Source organism: Electrophorus electricus, chromosome 11 (genome assembly GCF_041902795.1).
Source record: "Electrophorus electricus isolate QZ-2024a chromosome 11, ASM4190279v1, whole genome shotgun sequence".
Taxonomy (NCBI): Eukaryota; Metazoa; Chordata; class Actinopteri; order Gymnotiformes; family Gymnotidae; genus Electrophorus; species Electrophorus electricus.
Window position 1 is genome coordinate 22,451,114 of NC_137507.1, and position 23,065 is coordinate 22,474,178.

At 43.9% G+C, this 23,065-nt stretch overlaps 1 protein-coding gene across 3 annotated transcripts; it reads right to left on the reverse strand.

Annotated features, from left to right (window-relative positions):
* Positions 1–36: 36 nt before the first annotated feature.
* On the reverse strand, positions 37–23,019 carry atr (ATR checkpoint kinase). Of its 3 annotated transcripts, XM_035527822.2 has the most exons (47): positions 22,824–23,019; positions 22,604–22,695; positions 22,342–22,494; positions 21,335–22,224; positions 21,026–21,204; positions 20,744–20,896; positions 20,447–20,655; positions 19,982–20,134; positions 19,671–19,869; positions 16,776–17,026; positions 16,417–16,604; positions 16,237–16,337; positions 15,963–16,134; positions 15,541–15,711; positions 15,014–15,208; positions 14,218–14,403; positions 13,639–13,734; positions 13,417–13,547; positions 13,045–13,188; positions 12,828–12,921; positions 12,578–12,703; positions 11,882–12,088; positions 11,635–11,748; positions 10,686–10,801; positions 10,312–10,432; positions 10,062–10,199; positions 9,523–9,736; positions 8,878–9,056; positions 8,409–8,573; positions 8,089–8,180; positions 7,879–7,970; positions 7,619–7,796; positions 5,795–5,983; positions 5,348–5,507; positions 4,495–4,674; positions 4,257–4,399; positions 4,034–4,131; positions 3,723–3,955; positions 3,453–3,587; positions 2,518–2,718; positions 2,291–2,434; positions 1,978–2,128; positions 1,628–1,784; positions 1,154–1,307; positions 917–1,068; positions 615–720; positions 37–362 (listed from the first exon to the last, which is right to left on the reverse strand). In XM_035527822.2, exons 1-47 carry the CDS (start codon positions 22,877–22,879, stop codon positions 189–191), a joined length of 7,932 nt encoding a protein of 2,643 aa, XP_035383715.2. In that variant the 5' UTR covers positions 22,880–23,019; the 3' UTR covers positions 37–188. The 3 variants fall into 3 exon arrangements, 2 of the variants coding, with proteins under 2 accessions (XP_035383715.2, XP_081578902.1); XR_014125840.1 differs by lacking the exons at positions 37–362; positions 1,628–1,784; XM_081722776.1 differs by lacking the exons at positions 37–362; positions 615–720; positions 917–1,068; positions 1,154–1,307 and having other exon boundaries at positions 1,701–1,832.
* Between the last annotated feature and the right edge of the window lie 46 nt (positions 23,020–23,065).

Below are 23,065 nucleotides of genomic sequence, written 5' to 3' on the forward strand. Positions count from 1 at the left end.
AACTATTAATGTAGATTTCACTTATAAACTAACAAATATAACAAAGTTCAGTTTATTTGTTATAAGAAAAACGCATGGCAGCCAGAAGATGATCAAAAAATGGAAACAACAGTGTCATTCTACAAAAGAAGCAAGAGAAACTTCAAAACTGAACTCTTATACATTTGTCTGAAGTGCAATCAAGTTTGTCAGAGGTAAGGGCCCCAGCCGAGATACATGAGGCACAAGAGGTTGTCATCTGTGGCTTCCTGAATGAGATAGTGCACGTGACCCTCGATGGACAGAGGCAGGCCCATCACCTTGTTCCTGTTTTTGATCACCCCCTGCAGCCGCTGGTCAATGTCCAGAACATGAGTCTTAGCCTAGACCGGAACAAGTTTAGAAAATGATGATCAAAATCCTGAGTGGAGATAGCATGCATGCGACTTCAAAATCTACATGGTGGTATGTCATGTTAAAATCCTAAGGCCTAAAAGCCAGTCTAATTGCAAGCACCGACAGTGAGATTGCACATTCATATATAAATGAAGATATAAATTTAAATCGCATGATTCAATAGCATATCCATGCAGATTACTAGCACTGTGGGTGGGTGTTAGAAAAGAACCAGACACCTTCTCATTGACAATTTCCCCAGATTCATTGGCTTGTGTCTTCGAGGGGCCCTTCACAGGTTTACTCCACTCCACCAATGGGTCATGCAGGAATGTCTTCAGCACACTTAGAAAAGAAAACATTGCAGGGTCAAACTTAAAATGACTTGATGAAATGTAGAACACACTTACAAATCACCCCCTCCCCAACAAATGTGATCCTGCACATGCACTACCCCTCAACTATGAATATTAGCCTGGGACATTTCAAAGCAACACAGGTGTGTGTCTGTGTAGGGGTGTGTCTAAGGGAAGGTGTTAACCTCATGAGTGGTTCTCTCTGGTCTCTCATGAGTCGCAGCGTGACCTCGCAGGCCTGACGGAACAGGCCCTCCGTCCCCATTGGTCCCATCGCGTGCACCATGTTCTGCGTCAGACGGAATGGCACCACCTCCGGAACGTCAAACGTCTCTCCCTGAAACCCATGCCGCATTTCAGATCTGCACCCTGTGGATGTCAATTCCATTCATGAAAGTAATGAATGAACCGCCAAATCTAACCTTGTTGAACAGGCAGTTGAAATCCACATGGACACACTCTCCAGTGAGAGAGTCGAACAGAATGTTTTCTCCGTGGCGATCGCCAAGGCCCAGGATGTAGCCCACCATGGACATGACAGCAGTGGAGCGGCAGTAAGCAGACCTGCTGTTGTACCTGCAAAAGGAAGTGCCAAACTCTTACATAACTCTCTCTCTCTCACACACACACACACACACACACACACACACACACACACACACACACACACACACACACACACACACACACACACACACACACACACACACACACACACACCTAAAAACAGACCTTGACAACAAAGATTGCTTATATCTCAATTTCACCCACATCTTCTGGAAATGCACATAGTTGGAGAAGACCAAATTCTAGAAAACCTATGTCTTAATTTGGCACTGTATAAATTATTCAAGAAAACCGCACGTTGAGAGCCTAGTGATAACAGATTGCTATACCATGAGGTGGGGTCCGGGAAAGTCCTCAGAAACCATTCGTGAAACACAGGAGGATGTCTAGCACACAGTACATCTTTGTGCAACCTCAGCTTCTCCTGAAGGGAGGCTGTTTTGGGCAAAATCATCTTCCGCAGCTCCTTACCAGTCATGTACAGCCCTGATATGACGAGACTGAATTGTTAGTAGGAATGATCACAAAATCCAACTACAAAAGACAAAGACGCACATCAGTCCCTACACAACACAGCTAAAACATCACACTCCATTCAGCCAGATCACTGGTTGAGCTGATATTGGAAGTGATCTGCTGTGTGTGGCACATTTAAGATGTAAGCCTGTAAGAAGCAGACCTTTCTCTTTGTAGAGTTTGGTGAGGATGTGGCGAAGGCCGGCTGTGTTGTTCACCCACTCAATGATGCCGCACTCCTCGTTTAAAGGGATGACCGCATATGTGCGTATGTGAAGGTCCCTCCTCCTCGACTCCGCATCCTTCCTCAGGCACTGGCACACAAGGCAGTGGGTTAAACACATATTTTGTAAGGCCTTCAACAAGCTAAAGGTTACCCACAGCTCTGATCTGCCAGACAGGGAAACTATATACCAGGGGATCCTGTGAAGATGGATCATGTCCTTATGACAGAAAGCCAGTAGGTGAATAGGTACCTTGTTAATTAGACAGTTGAACTCCATGAGCCTGCAGTCTTTCCTTAGGTCATCTTTGGGCTTGCACATCATGGTGTAGAACTTCCCGTCTGAGCCCTTCAGGGAAATCTTCTTCGGCTTCTGAAGCGATGCCAGGATCTCCACCTTCAAGACGGAAAATTGGCACATCCTCAGACCACGTGAGACACGAGCGAAGGTTAAGAGCAGTGAAGGGCATGAATACTGACGGTGTCATCGAAGCCAGCGAGGTAGACCCAGTGACCCGGGAAAGCGTCGTGGTTGGGGTTGGCACCTCCGGTGGAGGGCAGGGTGGGAATGAGTACAGATTGCAGGGGGATGAGTATCTCGCTGAAGCTAGGCTCCTCGACCAGCCTCTTCAGCATTTTAAAGTGCACACTCATGCTTAGAGTGGAGCCACTCGAATCCACCTGGCCAACAGAGTAACGAAAGAAGTTAGAGCATGAATCATATAATGGGTTAAGAGGTCACCATTGGCTTTGTTCTTTAGGGGTTTGGACAAATATATCTGTAAACAAATATACTGTGACAATTATTACTCATGATAAAATAATATTAATGCAATTTTAAATATGAATAACATTTTTTATTAAAAAGTGCTTTTCAATTATTCAAAGACACTGTTATAATTCCAACATGCACAGAAAAGACAAGACAACTGAAGAAGTCTGCGAGAATTTCTTACCATTCTCTAAAGTAGCTTTTCAGGAAAGGAGAATATTTGTTATTGTTGCCCTGCATTGACTTAAACTTCTCAATGAATACATACTATGCATGCAGTAGTGGAACTTTTTGCTTCCAGTGGTACAAAATAACCAGGTATAATAATGGCTTGACAGGGGGTCTGCAATTAATTAACCTCAATTTCCAGGCATGTTGCTCATGGAATTCAAACCTGCCCACCCACTTTGGAACAGCACATTTTCAGCCGTATGCTTCCGGTGACAAACTCCATTGCAGCCACCATTCCTTCGAAAGTGTGAATTCATTTATTTTCCATCTAACTTGATAATCATTAGGCAATCATGCAGCCATGCTTTATTAATGTAAGCTTCTACCTAATTCTGAATAGTCAATTTAAGTTTTAATCTATGATACATTGGAAACATGGAGAAGTTTAGCAATAGTATATGTTATTTCGCACCGCTTTGTTGCAGAGCTCAACCAGCTTGTCTGTCAGTCTGTTGGCATCTCCAATGAATTTCCCAAAGGTGCCTTTTAGGTTGACGGCTTTCTTCAAGATCTCCTTACATCTGTTCATACGGGTAGGGTAGGAAGACTGAAAACGTAAAAACGCAAAAATCAAGCAAACAAATCAACCCATCCAAACAACTTCCCTCATACTAAACCAAGTGCTAAGTAAGAATCTGGCAGGAAGGCCAGCTGTAGGCGAGGCACCGGTGAGGTCTCTGACCTTTGACACTGCAGCCATCATCCACATTGCCTGCTGTGGGTAGGCTAGGAACACTTTGGCGATGATCTCAGTGAGCACGGCGAACACGTCGTCGTTGGAGTGACAGATGCGGGAGATGAGCTGGGAGAAGGCGGTGAGGAACTGGTAGGGCGAAAGGTTGCCGGTGTGCTCGCTGATCACCGCGTTGATCTTGCTCAAGTCCGCCCGTAGCTGTACCCGGTCTGACCGGCCGGCTGGAAGCCAGAGGGAGATTGTTCATTGGGAGCTCCATGTTGAGTAGGTTTCATGCCATGACTTATTAGGAACCTTACCTTTTTCTACATCGTAAACTTTAGCTCCGAAATCAAGCCAGAGTGTGAGCATTCTGGGCATGGCCTGGTAGATGTACTGGTTCCCAAACTGAAGTGCTCTAGAATGACATCACAAATAGATACTTTATTTAGTTTATTTACATAAAAACAGGGAAAATTACTTTCCCAGTTTTGATACACAGAAAGTAATGAGCCAGGAGATCACAGCTGGAACCTGCCATACTTTCCAAAATAAGTGACAATGTAGCGGATGAGGTTTCCCTGCTTCTCCATTTTGTTGTCGGTGATCATTGGCATCAGTTTGTCATAGTACTTTGCTAGGTAAAAGTTCCCATCTTCCCACTCCGGTAAAAGCGTAGTGACCTCCTACAGTGAGAAGAAAGTGTTTGAGAGTATTTATGTACTCTCTGGTTGCATGCTAGAAAATGAGTTTCGAACAAGCGCACAACTGACTGCAGTACCCTGTAGATCTTCATGATCGCATTGCTCTCCGAGTTGGCCGTCTCTTCCATGTATCTGCCGACCAGCAGCAGGGCTTTCCCTTTAATCTGGATCCTCTTGGGGTCAGTGGGGAGTTGTTCCTCTGGGAAACACTGCTTCACCCCCTTCTGCAGCACAATCAGGGCCTGATGTACGTCGCCCTGTCAGAACATTTACATTTACATGATTTGTCACTTGTCATATATCTGTATATGTGCTCCATGGGAATCAACACCTTTGTGTTGATAGTATCAACACCACTGCCAAGTTGCCAACAGTTGGGCCCCTGAGCAAGGCACTTACCCCTCAATTGCTCAAGTTGTACCCAGTCATAATTGTAAGTTGCTTTGGATAAAACAGCCAAATGCTGTTACAGTTAAATGCTGTAAATGTACACTCTGAGACTTGGCCATAGTTCAGTGCACCTAGCTCTCCATATAAGCTCTCTTATCACAGATCATTATTTGCTGCATTTTTAATATTTGTGTGTGTGCGCACGCATTACAGAAACTAATCAGTGACACTAATGTGTGTAAAAAGAACAGCAACACTTCTGTTGTTGATACTTCTGTAAACCACAACACCTAATAACCCCGGCTCTAACGGAAACTTTCCACGATCAAAGTAATACCTGGTCACCTTGCGGTCAAAAACTGATCAGTGATGAAAGACTGACAAGTTACTTAGTAGACTTACTTATAAATGCATTTAGAAAGATAAATGTGCTTGATATCGGGCATTGAACGTCAGCACACAGTAATTGTTTCTAATAAAGTGGCAAACGACTAAGTAAATACAAGGGGCAATTTATGGACCTTTCTGGATTAACTGTACCTTGGACCAGAGCCACTTGGCCTTCTCCACAAAGAGCTCAGAGAGGTGGGAGTTCTCAGCGTTCAGGAGGGCGTTGAAGGCTGTCTGGTGATGGCCAGCTCTCCGGGCAACTCTGGCGCTCTGAAGCCAGCACTCCCCTACCTGCTCCTCATACAAAGCCCTGCGGTGACAAGTCAGTCAACTGCTAGACAACTAGAGCAAAAATGGAAGGCTATAGAGACAAAGTCAACCAGCCAAATCAAACAGCTAACTCAAAGTCAAATGGTAACACTAGCTACATGGAGTACAGACAGATATAAATATTGATTTTTAGATTTAATGTACAAAAAAACAGCCAGAGTCAGTCCCTTCATTCCACATTTTTCACTCTAAACTGAGAGAAGTGAAGGACCATTGTGGTCCTTCTTATGTGCTTTAGGCAGACACTGGAAGGTATTGTGCCCTTACCCTTTGCTGAGGCTTAGCAGGGCCCGGCGCAGAGCCAGGATTGGCTCTTTGGCCCTGAAGGAATTCTGCATCATGAGGAGGCGAGCATCCCAGCTGAGCATCAGCTCCGGGGTCCTCATGTCTCCCGCTCCTCCACTTTCGTTCTGCAGCTCAGTGAAGGCATGCTCTAGCTCGCTCAGCATGTGCAGCCTGAAACATATTCAGGTGCATTTGAGGTTCGGCCAATATAACGCTGCATTATTGTGGTGTGGAATTCATATATTTAAGAAATTTGAAATAGCACTAGCTTTTGGTATTGTGATAAAAATGTGATATGATGTAATAAACATTACAATATTTAACTTGGTTTCATTTCAACATGGTTGGGTTGTATGAGCAGTAACCGCCCCCCACCCCCCAAACACAATAATATGCATAGTATGGGCAGGAATTATGTGTGTGTGTGTGTGTATATTTATATATATATATATATATATATATATATATATATATATATATATATATATATATATATATATATATATATATATATATATGCAGTTGATTTAGAAAGAACCTTTTACTTGTTGTACACTTGATGGTGTTGTGGATTTGATTTTGAATGGATATAAATGCTATTTTCAACCATCAATCTACACTTAATATGATAATGATGAAGTGCAAATGTTTTAGAGATTTCCAAAAATTTATTTAAGATAAAAAGCTGGAATTTTAAAAAAAGCATTCAGAGCCTTTTCTCTGGCACTCCAAAGTACATGCTGGTTACTTTATCCTTGAGATGGGTCTAAAACTCAGCTGGAGTCCACCTATTGCAATATGAACTGATAGAACATAATTTGGAAACGCACATACCTGGATCTAAAGGCCCACAATTTACACTGTATTGTCAGGATATAAAGCAACCCATGAAGTCCAAAGATGTCTGTGGATGTTCATGATCAAATTGTGGCAAGGTATAGATCAAGGCAAGGATATAAAACTATATCTAAGGTCTTCATCGTTCCCAGGTCCACACTGGACTCAATAATTTTGAAACAGAAGAATCTTGGCTAAACCTTCCTAAAGTTGGATGTCCATCAAAACTAGGCATCCAGACAAGAAAGGCCTTGGTCAGGGAGGTAAAAGGGAACCCAGTGGTCACTCTAAAAGAACTCCAAAACTCTTGTGCAGAGATTGTAAAACTTATTTGACAGACAACTCTCTCTGCAGCACTACATAACTCAGGCTCTTATATGGCAGAGTGGTGAGACAAAAGCCACCGTTAAGTAAAACCATATTTGAAGTTGAATAAACATCATGTAAAGAACTCTGGCCAAAGAAATGGGAAACAGATTCTCTGGTCTGATGAAAACTGAACTCTATGAGGCAGAACAGCAAGCACTGTCTGGTGAAATACAGGCAGTGCACCACACCTGGCCAATACCATTTCTATAGTGAGATATGGTGGGTGCAATGTCATGCTATGGAGTTGCTTAACAGTGGTAGACAGAAACTGAGGGAAAGATGAATGTGGACAACTACAGGAATATCCTTGAAGAGAACCTTATACACAGTTCACCCAAACTCAGACTGTGGTGACGATTTACCTTTCAACATGACAATGACCTAAAACATGTAGCCAAAAGAACACTGGACTTTTAGAAGGTATTGACTAAAGGGTCTCAATGCTTTGAAGGAGAGAATAAGAGCTTTGTTTTTGATTTATAATCTCTCTGAAAACATGTGTTAACGCTATTATGGGTCAATAAGTGTAGACTGTTGGGTAATGGGCAACTGGAAATAATCCTATACACACAGGCATTCCTCCTCTCAGGACCTACATACCTGACTATGTATTCATATCCTCTCTGGTAGGTCCCACACTCAAAACTGGCAGCTGAAAGAGGGACCACCTGCTCTTTTCTGGCAAGCTTTAGCTTTTCATAGAAGCACTCAGACTCCTGCTTCTTGGCAGCCAGCAGCATCTGACCCAGCCGCACACCCCACGTGTTGGATTTCTTATCTGCACAATGAAAGATCAGTAAAGCAGAGCATCTTATCTGCTACAACATTTCAATTTAAAAGCGGAGCAGTAGGGAATTTACCAGATGCCAGGTAGTCCTCTACCAAATCCCACTTTGACAGCTTCCATGCTGCCTCCACGCGATAGGTGTTCAGGTCCGATTTCCACCGAGGTCTTTACACAGGGAATGAGAAAAGTTAAAAAAGGGAGCATTTACCATGATAATGGCTGTACTCCATTAAACATAGTATAATTCTTTAGTGCAAAAGTGCATGAAGTGTGTGGGCTTTACCTGTTTGCCAATACTCCATTGACTTGGGTCATAACAGTAGAAAGTTGCCCAAGACCCAACATGGAGTTCATCACTCCATGGTAATGCATTATCTGTATAGTTAAAAAGGTAAGGGGTGAAACAAAGAACAATTTACAAATCTACTCACCAAAAAAGTCAAAACAACTGCATTTATATTTCATTCCCCAAGGTTTTTTCCAAATACCAAATGTAATACAGCTAAAAATAACTAAGAAATGCTAATAAGCTTCAAGAGGAGAATCCACAAAGAAACAAATGCAACTGTTAGGGATGTGCATAGGAGTGTGTGTGTTGCTAGCCTGGTCAGGTTCCAGCTGCATGGCCCGGTCGTAGCAGGCTGTAGACTCTCGCAGCAGGCCTATACTCTCATGCTCAAGGATCTGCTCTCGCAGTGATGGTTCCTCTTTCCTCAGGGCGTAGACCCCCCTCACGCCATCGGGCTCATGCATGGCAGCATACAGCGCCTAGTGTGCAAGCAAGACACGTTCAGAAAGTGAGGTCAATATGGGAGCACTAGTACTGTTCTGGGAACTTTTTTTTGTTAAAAACGTTGCATTTGACGCCCTTATCCAGAGCGGCTTACAATTTCAATCATGCTAACTACAGAGGTAAGTGAATGTAGTGTTAGGAGACTTGCCCAAGGGCTCTTATTGGTATAGCATGAAGCACTTTCCTGGATTAGGATTGGACCCTGATCCCCCATGAGAGAGGCACCGTTTTTAAGCACTACAGATGGGGTTCCCATGAAAAGAATCCATTTAGTGTTACCTGCAGGAAGGTGAGATGATCCTGAATGTTCTGCTTCTTCTCCCTGATGAAGGACTCGAAGTGCATGACGGCACGCGTGTATGCTCTGGAGCGGAATGATGCCTTGGCCAGCACGTCCTCGGGGATGTGGTTCAGGAAGGCCACCACACACTGATACTCGCTGTTCTCCACATCCACCCCTGCATGCGGCAGCCACCACACCATCAACGGCAAAGCACCAGCACCAAGCGCTATGCCCTTCCGAACGCTTCATACAAGTTGAGCAATTCGTTTCGTGGTGGTGGCTACTGATTGCGCTGGCAACGAGGAGGAATTTTCCGGAAGCAGGAAGCATGGAAAAACCCTAAAGCAAGGGCTAAGTTAATCTCAAACTTGAGAGGCTTAACTCTAACTCCTAAAGGGATCATTTATATTTAAAAACAGTGAAGAACAACAATACATTTGCAATAACCCATGCGTATGTTGCCATTACACCCTGATATATATGAATCATAAGGTCATTCTACATGGTAATAACATCTCAGTGCTATATGTTCACCCTTCCAATTTACAGCAAAAAAAAAAAAAAAAAGGTCTGTGCAAGAGTTCCCCAAAGGACGTGTGCGAGTGCAGCTGTGGTCAGATGGAGCTGGAGCATGGCCTCACCTGCATCACGCAGCTGGTGCTGCTCACGGACGAAGCGGCCCGAGCTTTTGGCAGCACTCAGGGTCTGCAGCTTGTGCCGTCCCCACTGGGTCAGATGGTCCAGCACAGAGAAGACAGTTTGTGTGCTGAGCTGGCACAGGCCGGAGGCATGCTCCTGCAGCCGCGATAGCCGCATGTCATCCTCCTTCAGCACGGCCATTATCTCTTCCGTCACCTTTGGGGGGGGATTAAACACACACACACACACACACACACACACACACACACACAGACAGACAGACACACACACCGCAGAGACAGAAAAACAGCAAGTATGAGGAGGGTTTTTTTCTCCTCTCACACTCATGCTTTTCAGTACTGAAAAAAAGCTTCTGCTCTTCCTATAAAAGTGTCATTACAAGAACAGTGTTAAATCGGTCCAATTCAATCTGTGTACTGCTTTCTACAGCACACAGCCACATAGAAGCATGTTGCACGGAAATCCATATCCAGAACAAAAATGGACCCCATGGCCTGCGCAGCACTCTCAGGACCCTCACCTCTTGCTGTTCCTCTGGCGTGGACCCCAGCAGCACGTAGACCAGGATGTGGGGCAGCAGGTAGATGGTCACTCTGTAATCATGCTTGATAATGAAGCTGCAGCAGTTAAACACCTTGCTGGCCAGCTCGTGCCTGACCTAAGAATAGAGTACACGTGTTTTATATCTACCCTTGGTCTTTTTTAACCAGAGAAAATGCTGTTTCATATCATAAATGGCTATGGCGGAGGGCTGCCTTTCTAGGGCGCACCTTGCTGATGAGGTACCCTGCCCACGTAGCCGACCAGTCCGAGAATTTACTGCCGCAGCTACTGAGATATATGGGCTTCGTCAGCTTGGACCATTTAACCACTTTCTGGGAGCTCTTGTACCTTAGATTGACACAGAACAGCATATTCAGGAAGACTGCTTTGGAGGACAAAAGGAACCATTTATGAATTAACTTGGACCAATGTATGAAACACTTCATATCCTGTGTATACTGTTATATGCAGTGAGGTTCTTCCGTGAGTATTGCTGTCTATTGTATTGTATTGTATTATGGGGTGTTTTGCACCGTAGAAAAAGTATTTCATTATAATATTCATGGAAATGATTTAAACAATGAACTTGAACTTGGCTGACCTGCTGTTTAGGTGTGGCTCCAGAATCTCTTGGACCTGTTCTGGAAACCTTCTCCAGAGGCGCCGGCCTGGAGAATCTGTGCGGCCCTCCCGACACTCGAATATAGACAGCAGTTCCTGGAACAAGCCTCTCATGCTTAATATTCCATAAGACTAAATGACTTTGGTCAGATGGCAAGACCAAGCCAATAAAACCGATAAGCAAAGCTGACTATATACAGTAACTGTTAGCAAAACCTGGATCTGCTTTTCACTCAATTTGCAGTTTCATTGCTGCCAAATCCCAAATGTTACATTTACACCCACTTAACACCTACAGCTTTTCTATGAATCCAGCTGGTCTCAAATGAACATGTGAATTGTTTTGACACTGTGGCTATTATATCAACACCAGGGATTTTGCTGTGTGTGTTGTAATAAAAAACTGCATTTAGAACCTCTCACTGGTTTCCTTTTCACTTCATATGTCACATCACAGATGTGCGTTACAAGACTCTGTGAGGGGGTCCAACAAACCACCAGTGTTATCGCCCACATCCTCAGTGACCCACCATTATCCATCTGCTTCCCGAGTACTGGCACCATCGCCATTTTGGCTCATTACTACCCTGTGTACATAAACTAGTCCTTGTGAGTACCGACACCTGTCGCCCTTTTGGCTCTTTACTACCCTGTGTATATAAATTAGTTCTCATGGGTCATGTCCCTGCACGGTTTAGTTTCCAAGTTCATGCCAAGTCTCCTCTGCTTTGTTTATTTCCCATTTTTCTATTGCGCTTTCGATTTCAATTTGAGTTCATCACGTGTGGCAGACTACAGGCAGCCACCTCCCTTTGCAATGTGAATGGGAAAAAGTAATGGTCATATGCGAGATGTGCAACTCAGAACTGTTTGTTTCTGACAGTAAGTGCAGAAGGCTGCTAAAGCTCAGTCAGTACCAGTCTCCATACCTGCATGGCATAAGCCGCAGCATCCTGTGCCCGCACGTTGTCTGCGTATGCCAAAAATGTCCTGGTGAGCTCGGTCAGTAGCCCGAAGGCAAAGTTCGGGTCATCGATGCCGCTCTGCAGATCCCAAACAAACAAACAAAAAGCATTCTGCACCACCAGTACTAGGAGGATTTTTTTCGGGACAATGATTACCACTCGATGAATGACTGTAACATGCAGGACACTGGAAGCAAATGGTAAGACGCACCACAAACACAGAGCCAGCACCGCGCGTGTCAGCTGTGGCCAGGTCCAGGCGCCCAGGGTCGATGGCGCCCAGCTCGCCCAGACACTCGCCGCACAGCAGCCTGGCCTCGGGATTCACGTCCTGGCAGCCACGCAGCAGCGCAGTCACCAACTGCGAGATCACCGGCTCTACCGTCTCGCTGTCCAGCACGCGCTTCAGCAGAGCGCCCTGCATGGGGCAGTGTATGGTCACCCTCAGCCAAAAAAAATAAAAAAACTCTCTACCTGATATGTGTTATGTCTGGGATCTGCTTTGGGGCGTATTTAAAAACAGTGACGATGCCTTGATGTGATGATTACAGATTGTCTTTCATTACTTTTACCAGAATTATTTTGCCTTTTATAATGTCTAATACTTGTCACGATGCTTACAGAATACAATAAGATATATTGCAATGTGCCAGAGAGCTTATTTCCGTGATGCAGTCTTAAGTGATAATAGTATTGTGGAGGTCAATATTGTGATAGTGATTAACAAACCAATATGTTGTGTAGCCTTAATGGTGACAAAAACATGCAAAATATCACCAGTGAGAGATCATACATGTATTAGCCATGAAAATAACTCTTGCTCTGCCTTAAGTATAGCATTTCACACCATCAATACCAATTATCATAGGGCTTGTGAGTGTGTGTGTGTGCACTGAGATTTTCCAACCTGGTTCTTGTACATCATCTCCTTCAGGCTGGTGAGAGCATGGATGCGGACGTCCACGTTCTCGTGCTGGATGGCACGCATAGAGAGCTGGAGAGCTGTCTGCAAGTCTGTGCTCTTTGAGGTTTGCTACATAAACACACACACATAGCTTTATCATCACCATCACCCCTCTCCCACACCCCCCCCCCTGACAGATCTCCACCAGTAGGCCGATAAGTGGATTTTACTAGCTCTAGTTTTAGGAGCATACCTTCCGGTAGTCTTGGAGGACCTTGTTGACATCCTTCAGCTCTGGGTGGTCGGGAAGGAAGTAAATTTCATGGAGAAAGTCTTCTACTTCCTTCCTGGGATTAGATAAAGTACACAGATATCCTACTGGGCTCATCGCAAAAGATAAAAACTCAACCAAAATTAAAAGAAATATGAAAAAAGGACATGTAATTGGTGGGAACAACAAAAGAGCACACCTGTTCTCCACTATGAGGTAGTGCATAATGGCAGCTGTCTCTTTAGGCTGGATGGAGATGAGGGGTAAGAGTGCAACAATCACGTGACTGAGTAGCGGGCCCAGATACGACGAATCGAGACAGCGCACGAAACAGTCCCAGGTTCTGAAACAAGGTCAGTCAGAAACAGCCATTTTCCCCTTCTTTTATTTGTACATGCATGTTAACATACCTTTTTTGACATTTGATAATGATCTATTCTTCATCTCTTGAGTTCAGGTTTTATTCTAGCCACAGAGATACTGTCATGAAACAAACAGTATGTTTCACCAGGACGGGAGTTGGTGGCTCCTTGGTTCAAAATGTTCCCAACATACTGAAAAAGTGGCTTACTGGCAGCAGAGTTCTGGGAAGTCCTCCTTGTACCTCAGGCCAGTTCTAAGAGTAGTCATCATCTTCACCCTTACTGAGCTGATGTGCTTCGAACCCATCATCTTCATCAGAGCCACCAGACTGTTCAAGGCCTAAAAACAAAAAAAGGAGCCTGTCCTCAGTCTATGTACTCCTCGGGAAATGGTTTGGTATGAAGGGCCAAAGTTACTGAGATGTTCCCACCATCTTCTTCCTGTCCTTCTCTCCAGCACTGGAGCTCAGAAGCTGCATATTGAAGAAAGCCAGGATGCCCAGTAGTTTCGGCTGGAGATAATAAGCCTGCACAGAAACGGGAATCAACACGCATATGAACAGTGTGTTGAACACCTAGCAGAGCTGGGATTTTTGGAACCCACATTGCCAGAGTGAATGATGTTTTTGTAATGTATGGACTTAGGCCAAGAATTTGCAGACATCTTGTCTTTTAGAGCTATAACAAACAGATGTGTTTCCCCTACGGACTTTACTAAAATTGCAAAAAGCCTTTTTGAGCAGTAAACAATAAAATTACACACATCGGTTAAAAAAAAGACAAGCAGCACACTGAGTACAGATTAAAAATGTCAAATAGCTGATCTCAGCAGACAGATTGATCTTGTTACAATCTAAAGCTGGAGATGTCTGACTAAAGTTCATAGAAAATTCCAAGAGTAGTTAAATTAAGGCAGTAAGTAAAATAATTCAAAAACAGAAAAGCACAAAAAAGTTCAAACAGAGCTTTTGGGTATAAGAAAGGGTCTGAGGAAAGTAGGACAGATGCACCATGTGTTCAGGAGTGGTGATCTCCCGAGGTCCCTGGTAAGGATCGTCATTGGAAGCAAAGGAGGCCAGGATGGCCAGTCCATTAAAGACCTGCTGATAGTGCTCTCCTAGCCTCAGGAGAAGCTCATTGTGGAGGCCCTGGAAGTCCTGCCTGAGCAAACTCCCCAGCTCAATCTCTGTCTCGTTCTGCAGGAGAAATATTTCATTGAAACAGCTGGTTCACCTTTTTTCACCTGGTTCACCTGTTCTCCATATAAGGGTTCTCTAGGTCTAGAACTTATACCTCTCTCTGCTTCTTTCTAGTGCATTTACACTCAAACCTTCAAACCTGCAAAAATATATCTGTGTATTTTTGTACACTGATGTATTCAGAACCCTTTTTTTGTACCAGTATACCTGAATATCATTCTGTACTACATGGAAAAGTACCAGAGAAAGTGCAGTCCTTGTATGTTGTATGCAGGCCATTGTGGAATGCTGAATGCTTAAATAAAATATAGGCAAAAATCATACCCCTGTACATTTACAAGTAAGTCTGTATATATTTTAAATGTAATATACATATTGTAAAATGTAACTGCTCTGTGACTTAAAAACACACCTTATAGTAAGATTGTAAAATTTCAAAGTTTTAAATTTGATGAATTTGAGCATAAAAAGTACTATAAGATCCACCTATTTTAGTTTGTGGGCCAAAAAAAAAGAAAAAAAAGAAAAAAGTAAACATTTGTTGCCTAGTGTAAGTGCTGTCAATGTCCATGTCTCTCCCTACCCCAACACCTTTAGCAGAACATACCTTCAAGTAATGGAAGGCCCTTTCCAACTCTTCCTTTGTACAGGAGCACACCAGGTGGGAAAAGATGTATTTAAAGTTGCTGATGAGGATCTCCCTGCGGTTGACATTCAGCTGTTTGGCGATGGTGCGGATGAGGGCAGAGGCCGTGGGGCTGGCCTTGGCTGCCAGGTAGGGCAGGAGTACCTGCAGAGTACGCTGGTAACACAGAAAGGGTTGAAAATTTCATACAGTCAATTTATATACAAGATACTTTTTTCATCAAAATTGATTTTACCGCAGCTAACAATGAAGAGGATCTAGCAGCCTCCAGTTAACATCATGCCATGTGCACAGTGCTAATAAGAAGATATAGACCAGATGGAATGTCTTTATTTTGTCATATATACATGTACAATTAAATTCTTTGTGAGCTAGGTACAGAACTCAGATTAATAGCCCAAAGTCCTAACCACTAGGTTAACACTAACATATGGCTGGTTTTATCCGCTGGCAAAATTAAGGGACAGGTTGAGGTGGAGCTGTCTTACGTTGAGGAAGCGGTTCAGGTCTGGGAAGTCAAAGACATGGGCCACATGGGAGAGGATGTCCAGGGCCATCTCCCTCTGGTGGGCGGCCTCCTCCAGCAGGGCCTCGCTGCTCTGGTCGGGCGTAGAGCGTAGGGCTGTGACGTGACGTGCATGCAGCGACTCCACAAGAAACTGGAAGGACATGGCCAGTCAGGTGCCATCCAAAACCCACCTCACTTGTGTATTTAAATCCCCATTTTTTCAATCCTGACACGAGTTACTTTGGTGGGTTAGCAATGTACAACACAAGATTCTGGACCATGTCTATGCAGAGCCTTTCTGTGAAAACATATCTTTGGTGTGGTACTTTTGGTACTTTGGTGTGGTAATTTTTTCAGGTATAGAAAAATTAGGCGGAGGCCCTTGGTTATGGCTCTACTGACCTGGCAGACAGGGTTCCTGTACTGGTTGAAGAAGGACTGTAGCTTGAGGCCTCTGGAAGTGGCTAGTGCCTGGATCTCAGTGTAGGCCACCACAGACACCTGGGTGGACCTGGACAGCAGGCAGTGCAGAAGCCGCAGAAGGGCAAAGGACACCAGGTTCCCCTCAGCTGCTCTACAGAAAAAAACAAGTCAGCCAGACAGATAGTCAGACAGACAGACAAGCATGTACATTGTAGATTTTGCCCACATTTCAAAATGAAAAACATGTTTTCACCTCCCAATCTCGCCTGTGGTCAGTATAAGAGTGTTTTTCAATTCATTGTTTCTGGTTGTCTTTGCATTTGTGTAGGCCTCTTTTAACCTGGAAACCAGAAGCTGTGGGCCAAGAGGAGATCCCATTATGAATCCAGTCAAAGGTGGTACATACAGACCAGATTAAGATAAGTCAAGGCACCTCCTTCAGGAAGCCATCTCCATTCCATGATTCCAGAAGGTTCTTGATGTTCTGGCTGAAGACCAACCGCACATCCTGTTGTGGGTCCTCTATGAGGTTGACCAGGGCACTGAGCAGTGATTTAGTGTCTGGGTCACTGCAAGCCAAGTCTATATGCTTACATATTTGACGTATGTTCACTATAAATGCTAGAACAAAAAAACACAGAAAGTTATGCTCCATAAACACACCCACATGTTGTATTTCAACTGTATTCCAAAGCTTTCTGAAAAACTATAGACACTGCAACACTGTTTCGGCAAAAACAAGGAATAGCACGTTTGAACAGCCTGGAATCTGTTGACCTATATAGTGCTAACCTTGTTTGACCTTGCAGTCTTCAGTAGATTTAAGCAGTTGGAGGAAAGGTGTGAGGACAGAGGCTCTGATGGGGGCTGGCCGCTCGGAGAGCGTGGCGGAGACACAGATGCGAGAGCTAAGGAACATGTCAGCTGGAGATGTCTCCTCAGGAAGCTGGAGGCGAGAGCTCTTGGCCAGACAACAGACCAGTGGGCCTGTGATGGAAGCCATCTCCACCTTCACCCGGGTGGAGCCGTCCTGGAGCCTGTTCCTACGTAATTTGACATGGATGTGATGTATGTGTTGTGCCAAAGTAAGTCAAAAACCTACGACCTTGTTATGAGTTTGTATTATACCCTGAGACACTACTGTAGCTGTGGGGGTGGTGGACAGGTTTGAATGCCTAAATTAAATATTTTAGGACAGTCTCTCTTTCTGCCAAGGTACACCTACCCCTGATGTCATGATGTTATTGAGCCTCAAACTGTCTCAGCCAACACAGCTACTCCCATCACCACCTGATGTCCCCTGCTGTAGCCCACCAAACCTCCACACCAGCCAACTACTTCTCCGTTGCCCTTAATGGACGTTCTCTTGCGGGATGGGTTTAGGACACGTGCACACCATCAGGACAAGAGTAGTTCCTCTATCAAATTGGACTAGACATCAATTGCTTATTTTTTCCATTTTATTATTAGTTATTTACACTGCCTGGCCAAAAAAAAAAGGTCATACACACTAATATTTCATTCGACCGCCTTTAGCTTTGATTACAGCACGCATTGGCTGTGGCATCGTTTCCACAAGTTTCTACAGTGTCACAACAATTAATTCTGTCTCGAGTTGCATTTATTTCCCACCCACCCCAAGATCTTGTATTGATGATGGGAGATTTGCACCACTGCGCAAAGTCTTCTCCAGCACATCCCAAAGATTCTCAATGGGGTTCAGGTCTGGACTCTGTGGTGGCCAATCCATGTGTGAAAATGATGTCTCATGATCCCTGAACCACTCTTTCACAATTTGAGCCCGATGATTTCTGCCATTGTCATGTTGAAATATGCCCATGCTATCAGGGAAGAAAAAAATCCATTGATGGAATAACTTGGTCATTCAGTATATTCAGCTGACCTCATTCTTTGGGCACATAACGTTGCTGAACCTAGACCTGACCAACTGCAGCAACCCCAGATCATAGCACTGCCCCCACAGGCTTGTATGGTAGGCACTAGGGATGATGGGTGCATCTCAGCCACCTCTCTTTTTACCCTGATGCGCCCATCACTCTGGAATAGGGTAAATCTGGACTCATCAGACCACATGACCACCTTCCATTGCTCCAGAGTCCAATCTTTATGCTCCCTAGCAAATTGAAGCTGTTTTTGCCAGTTAGCCTCACTGACAAGTGGTTTTCTTAAGGCTACACAGCTGTTTAGTCCCAATCCCTTGCATTCCCTTCGCATTGTGCCTGTGGAAATGCTCTTACTTTCACTATTAAACATATTCCTAAAGTTCTGTTGTTTTTCTACAATTTGATTTCACCATGTGTTTAAGTGATCATCGATCATGATCAATCAAGATTTTTTTCTGACCACATTACTTCTGTGAAGATGATGTTTCCCCACTGTCCTTCCACTTTTTAATAATGCATTGGACAGTTAACCCGATTTTAGTAGTTTCGGCAATCTCTTTAGATATTTTTTCAGCTTGATGCATGCCAGTAATTTGACCCTTCTGAAACAGATTAACATCTTTTCTATGACCACAGGATGTGTCTTTCGACATGGTTGTTTAACAAATAAGAAGCTACTCACTGCATCAGTTAGGGTTAAATGACTTGGTGCCAGCTGAAACAATCACCCATGCAGTAATTATCCAATGGGAGGCTCTTACCTATTTGCTTAGTTAAAGCCAGGTGGTGACCTTTTTTTTGGCCAGGCAGTGTATTTCTCTTAAATTACTATTGTGGTGACCGTTGTTGGCCAGAGGAGGATGCCCCACCCACCCACCCTTTGAGCCTTGCTTCCTCTGAAGGTTTCTTCCTCATGCTCTAGGGAGTTTTTCCCTTGCCCCTATCACCCTTGGCTTGTTCACTGGGGGCTTGGACTTGGACATTTGTAAAGCTGCTTTGTGACAATATCTTTTGTAAAAAGCACTATATCAATTTTGATTTGATTCAACGAGAATAGGATTAACCAATCTTTACAATGCATTTTTTCCATTTCTGTTTGAAAGCTATAGCCAGCTACTACACTTGCAATGGAAGCTCAGTCTCATAAATAATAAATAAATAAATAAATAAACAAACAAACAAATAAAGCGAGCAATTTCTTCAGTTCCATTCTGGCAAATATGCCAAAAACAATGGAACTGCCATAAGTGTTATTTTCCTATGCCTATTAATGTTTTTAATGTGGTATGGCTGTTGACAGTAGATCATACCTTACATTTAAAAACAAAACAAACAAAAAAAACCCCCACAACTCTATGAATGCTACATCTGCTTCTAGTAATGATAGTATGGCATTACACTGGCCAATTTAATTTTACATGGTGATTTTGCTTAGTATTTTTCCTCATCCCCCCTGAAATTAATTCCTGGTTAGACCACTGCCCTGAGACTTTTATCCAAGCTGCCAAACTGAATGGTGGATGAAGGTGAAGCTGATACTCAATGCTTCTGATCATTTATCCATCCTTACCATCCAGAATCTATTCTCAACTGATACTGTGGACAAGAAGACACCTTGCGAACCCTCCTACAAATATATTGTGAATTAATCAAACCCAGATATATACAGTTCTTCCATATCATACTTGTTTTGTAGTGCTATGATATAGACACTAGCAACAAGCTAGCCTTTATGAATTTTTATCCAAATTTTAAACAAATTTTATAAAAAACAAACACATACATTAGATCTTCAATGATGAGACCATATGATTTGACCCCAAGCTGATGGAGCAGGATGGGGAAGCCTCTGACAGCACCAGCCCGCTCTGTCTCGCTGTTGTCCTGCAGAGCCCAGTGGTACACTGTAGCGCGCCAGTCCACACACACTTCCCCAGGGAGCAGGGCGAGAAGGAACACACAGTGGGCTCGGGTTTGTGGGGCTGCGGCAAAGTAATCCAAGTACTTCAAGTTACAAACAGGCTAACTGGTCGCATAAGAACAGATATTTAGATTACATTTACAGACAACAAGCACGCTAGACTTAAGACATACAGTAAGCAGGTGCTAGTTTCTGAGCCAGCCCGGTCAAAGCTGGAGGGAAAGAGGCTGACTGGTACGCCGAGGGGGAAGAGTGGTCCGTCATCCAAGGAATCGACAGCAGGGCGCACACAGTGCAGTAGAGGCTGGAATCAGTCTTACTGTTGACTGGAAACAAACAGCACATTTTAGGGGAACTAAAGTCAGAACAAGCAATGTTCACAAATGAATGCAAAAAAACTGGCATGGTAAAATAAATTTATTTATTTTATATATATATATATATATATATATATATATATATATATATATATATATATATATATATATATATATATATATATATATATATGCGCGAGTACACACACACACACACACACACACACACACACCGCCCAACTGCCCCAGTCATAAGGTACAGAAAATATCAACTCAAATTAAATTCATCTATATATAAGTGTTCAAAATCATAAGACCCACTAGTCAGATAGAGGATGGCATCAAGGATCCTGACAGTACTGTCCACCAGTGGCTCCAAGTTGGCACTCCAAGTAGTGTTGGCCAAGGATGTGCGACAGCTCTCCACTACCTGAGTCAGAGATCTAGGGTTCAGCCAGACCAGCTGGGCTGGGTCTGTGGCACCGGCAGGCCCTGCAGTCTTCTCATTAGGCGACGGCGTGCCGCGGCCGCTATGAAGGGGATCAAAAGATCGCAAGTCATTGCCCCCTGCCAAACAGGCTCCTGCATTAAAATACAGAGGGCTCAGGCAAGTCATACTTGGAGCAGACAGCAGCCAGGTGGACAATGAGCGCTAAACCCTCAATTAGGGTCACGCACGGAGCTTCAGGTTCCCGGAGCTGGTACTGGAGCTCCCCCAGTCGGTCAACCACGGCGGCCCACACCTCACTCCTGCTCTTCATGTCCACCTGACTGGCAGTAGGCAGGACAGGTCAGCATGGTTACAAAAACAACATAGGACTTATGTGAGCTTCTAGCATTTGAGAGAATATTGGGGGCGGGGGGGGACAGCAATAGCTGTCCCATCGAGCTTTTAGTTACACAGGCTGGGTTCTTGTCTCCCTCCCTGACGAGGCTGGGGAGGTGAGATTTAATTTCTTAGCTGGAATCTCCTCCTCATCATCACTAGGCTCCTCTGAGTCACCGATATTGCTCTGGGCATCTTGGAGAATAGCAAGACCCTCTGCTTTGAGAGCAGCACAGAGATAACCCTCCACATACTGTTAAGATATATATATATATATAAAAAAAAAAAAAAAAAAAACCAGCATTAGTTGATAATTACCACAGGGTTACTGTATTTTTAATCAATTAAAATTCAAGGCATAGTTACTGATATGATGCCTTTACCTCCTGGCCTCTCAGAACTCCAACAGAATGAACCATGGCTTTGCAGATTGCTGTCACCCTCTCTTTCCGGATTGCAGCAGCAGACTCATATCCCAAGGGGACAAACTCCAGGATGAAGCAGAAGATCTCACACAGCGTCCCCCTTACCTCAGTGACCTTGATCCGCTCCAAGACCCCACTGAGTACGAGCGTGTGTAGCCTCTCCATTAGCATGTTGAGATGAACCCTCTCAAACCTGCTGTGTGTGCCCTTCTCTGGGATGAACACACACCGGGAGAGCTTCTGGAATGCTTTGCCGCACACAGTGAGGTCGGAGTGGTTCCAGGCAGCAAAGGAGTCCAGGAGGTACAAATAAGCAGCAAAGAAAGTCTGTGAGTGGTCCTCTGGGAATCCCCCAAAAGTGATGATGCGACCAAGCAGCTCCATGCCAACAGCCCTTAGTCTGGCGCTACCGGTGGACAGGACGAAACAGGCAGCTTCCAATATTCTCCCCACTTCCCTTGGGAAGAAGATCCCTTGTAGGATGTTGGTAAGGACCGTGAGCGTGGTTGCTAGAAGTGCATGGGCTGATGCCCTCGAGGACAGCTGGAGGGCAGTAGGAGTCAGATAAAGAGCAGTGTCAGCGGGCACAACACGGAAGTGCTCCACAGGTACAGGCCACCATGGTTGGGGTGTGTCTGCAAGCACCTGCGGTTGTCTGGTGCTCACACACATCACATCCTGGGTCAAACATATGAGCTCTCTGCCCAACAGGCCAAATGTCACTGGACCCTTAGCCCTGAAGAGCTGAAGCAAGGAACAGATAACTAAGGCAATCTTCTCATGAAGAATCTCACATTCTGGGGTGGCGGCAATTCGCAGTAGGCGGACAATGATCCATTTACTGAAATCTAGAAAAGGTGGGAAAGAGTTTGTTATATAATTTGCTTGTCAGTGTCAGATGTGCAAATACAAATTAAATCTAGTGAAATTATATTGCATAAACATGGTGAACAAAGAGTATTTACCAGTGCAACTGTTTTCCACATCTCTGAACTTTTCCGACTGACATGCTGGGTTTATGAACATTAACGATGAGGACTTAATAATGTGCTGAACGAAATCCAAAAGCATAACACTGGCTGGTTCAGAATTAGTCTTTTTGCACAATTCCAAAGCGACTAAAATTAGAAGAGAAAACAATGAAACTCTGATGCCTTTAAATAGTATACAGTGACAAGATATTAATATATCACAGACAAAGAAAAAACTCATTAACCGGCTGCTTACCAACATCAACATCAGTCAGTATTCTGTCAATGAACTGACATAAAATTTGACGTGGTTTCTGCACAGCATGGTTGTACTCCACTGAACTGGCACTGAAAATTGGAAATTTTGTTAACGTTAATTTCAACAAAATTGAAGAATGTCCATGAAAAGAGAATACAACTAGTACATACTCTACTGTACAGACACATTCGATAGCTAACAAAAACAGACAGGCTACCTTGCTAGCTCTTGCAAAGCCGGAATCATTGCTGACATCTCTAATCCTTGCTCCATCCTTGCAGATTTTTAAATAGACTTTTAAATAGACTAAAAGTGCATGTCAGTATTAAAAGTACTTATCAGAGAAATAATTATATTATTATCAATAATAAATATTTGCTGCACTAACAAGAACTCCATCACGCATGCCTCCTGCTGCTCTATTATTTTCGAAACTATTCCGCTCCAACTCAAAGTACT

Bases quoted from the DNA above. Each gene is read 5' to 3' on its own strand.
- atr (XM_035527822.2), bottom strand. From the start codon at position 22,879: ATGGAGCAAGGATTAGAGATGTCAGCAATGATTCCGGCTTTGCAAGAG. The intron at 22,225-22,341 runs GTAAATACTCTT...CACCTTTTCTAG, and splicing joins TGTGGAAAACAGTTGCACTG to ATTTCAGTAAATGGATCATT. The intron at 4,675-5,347 runs GTACAGTTAATC...ATGTTCTGACAG, and splicing joins CCAAGTGGCTCTGGTCCAAG to GGCGACGTACATCAGGCCCT.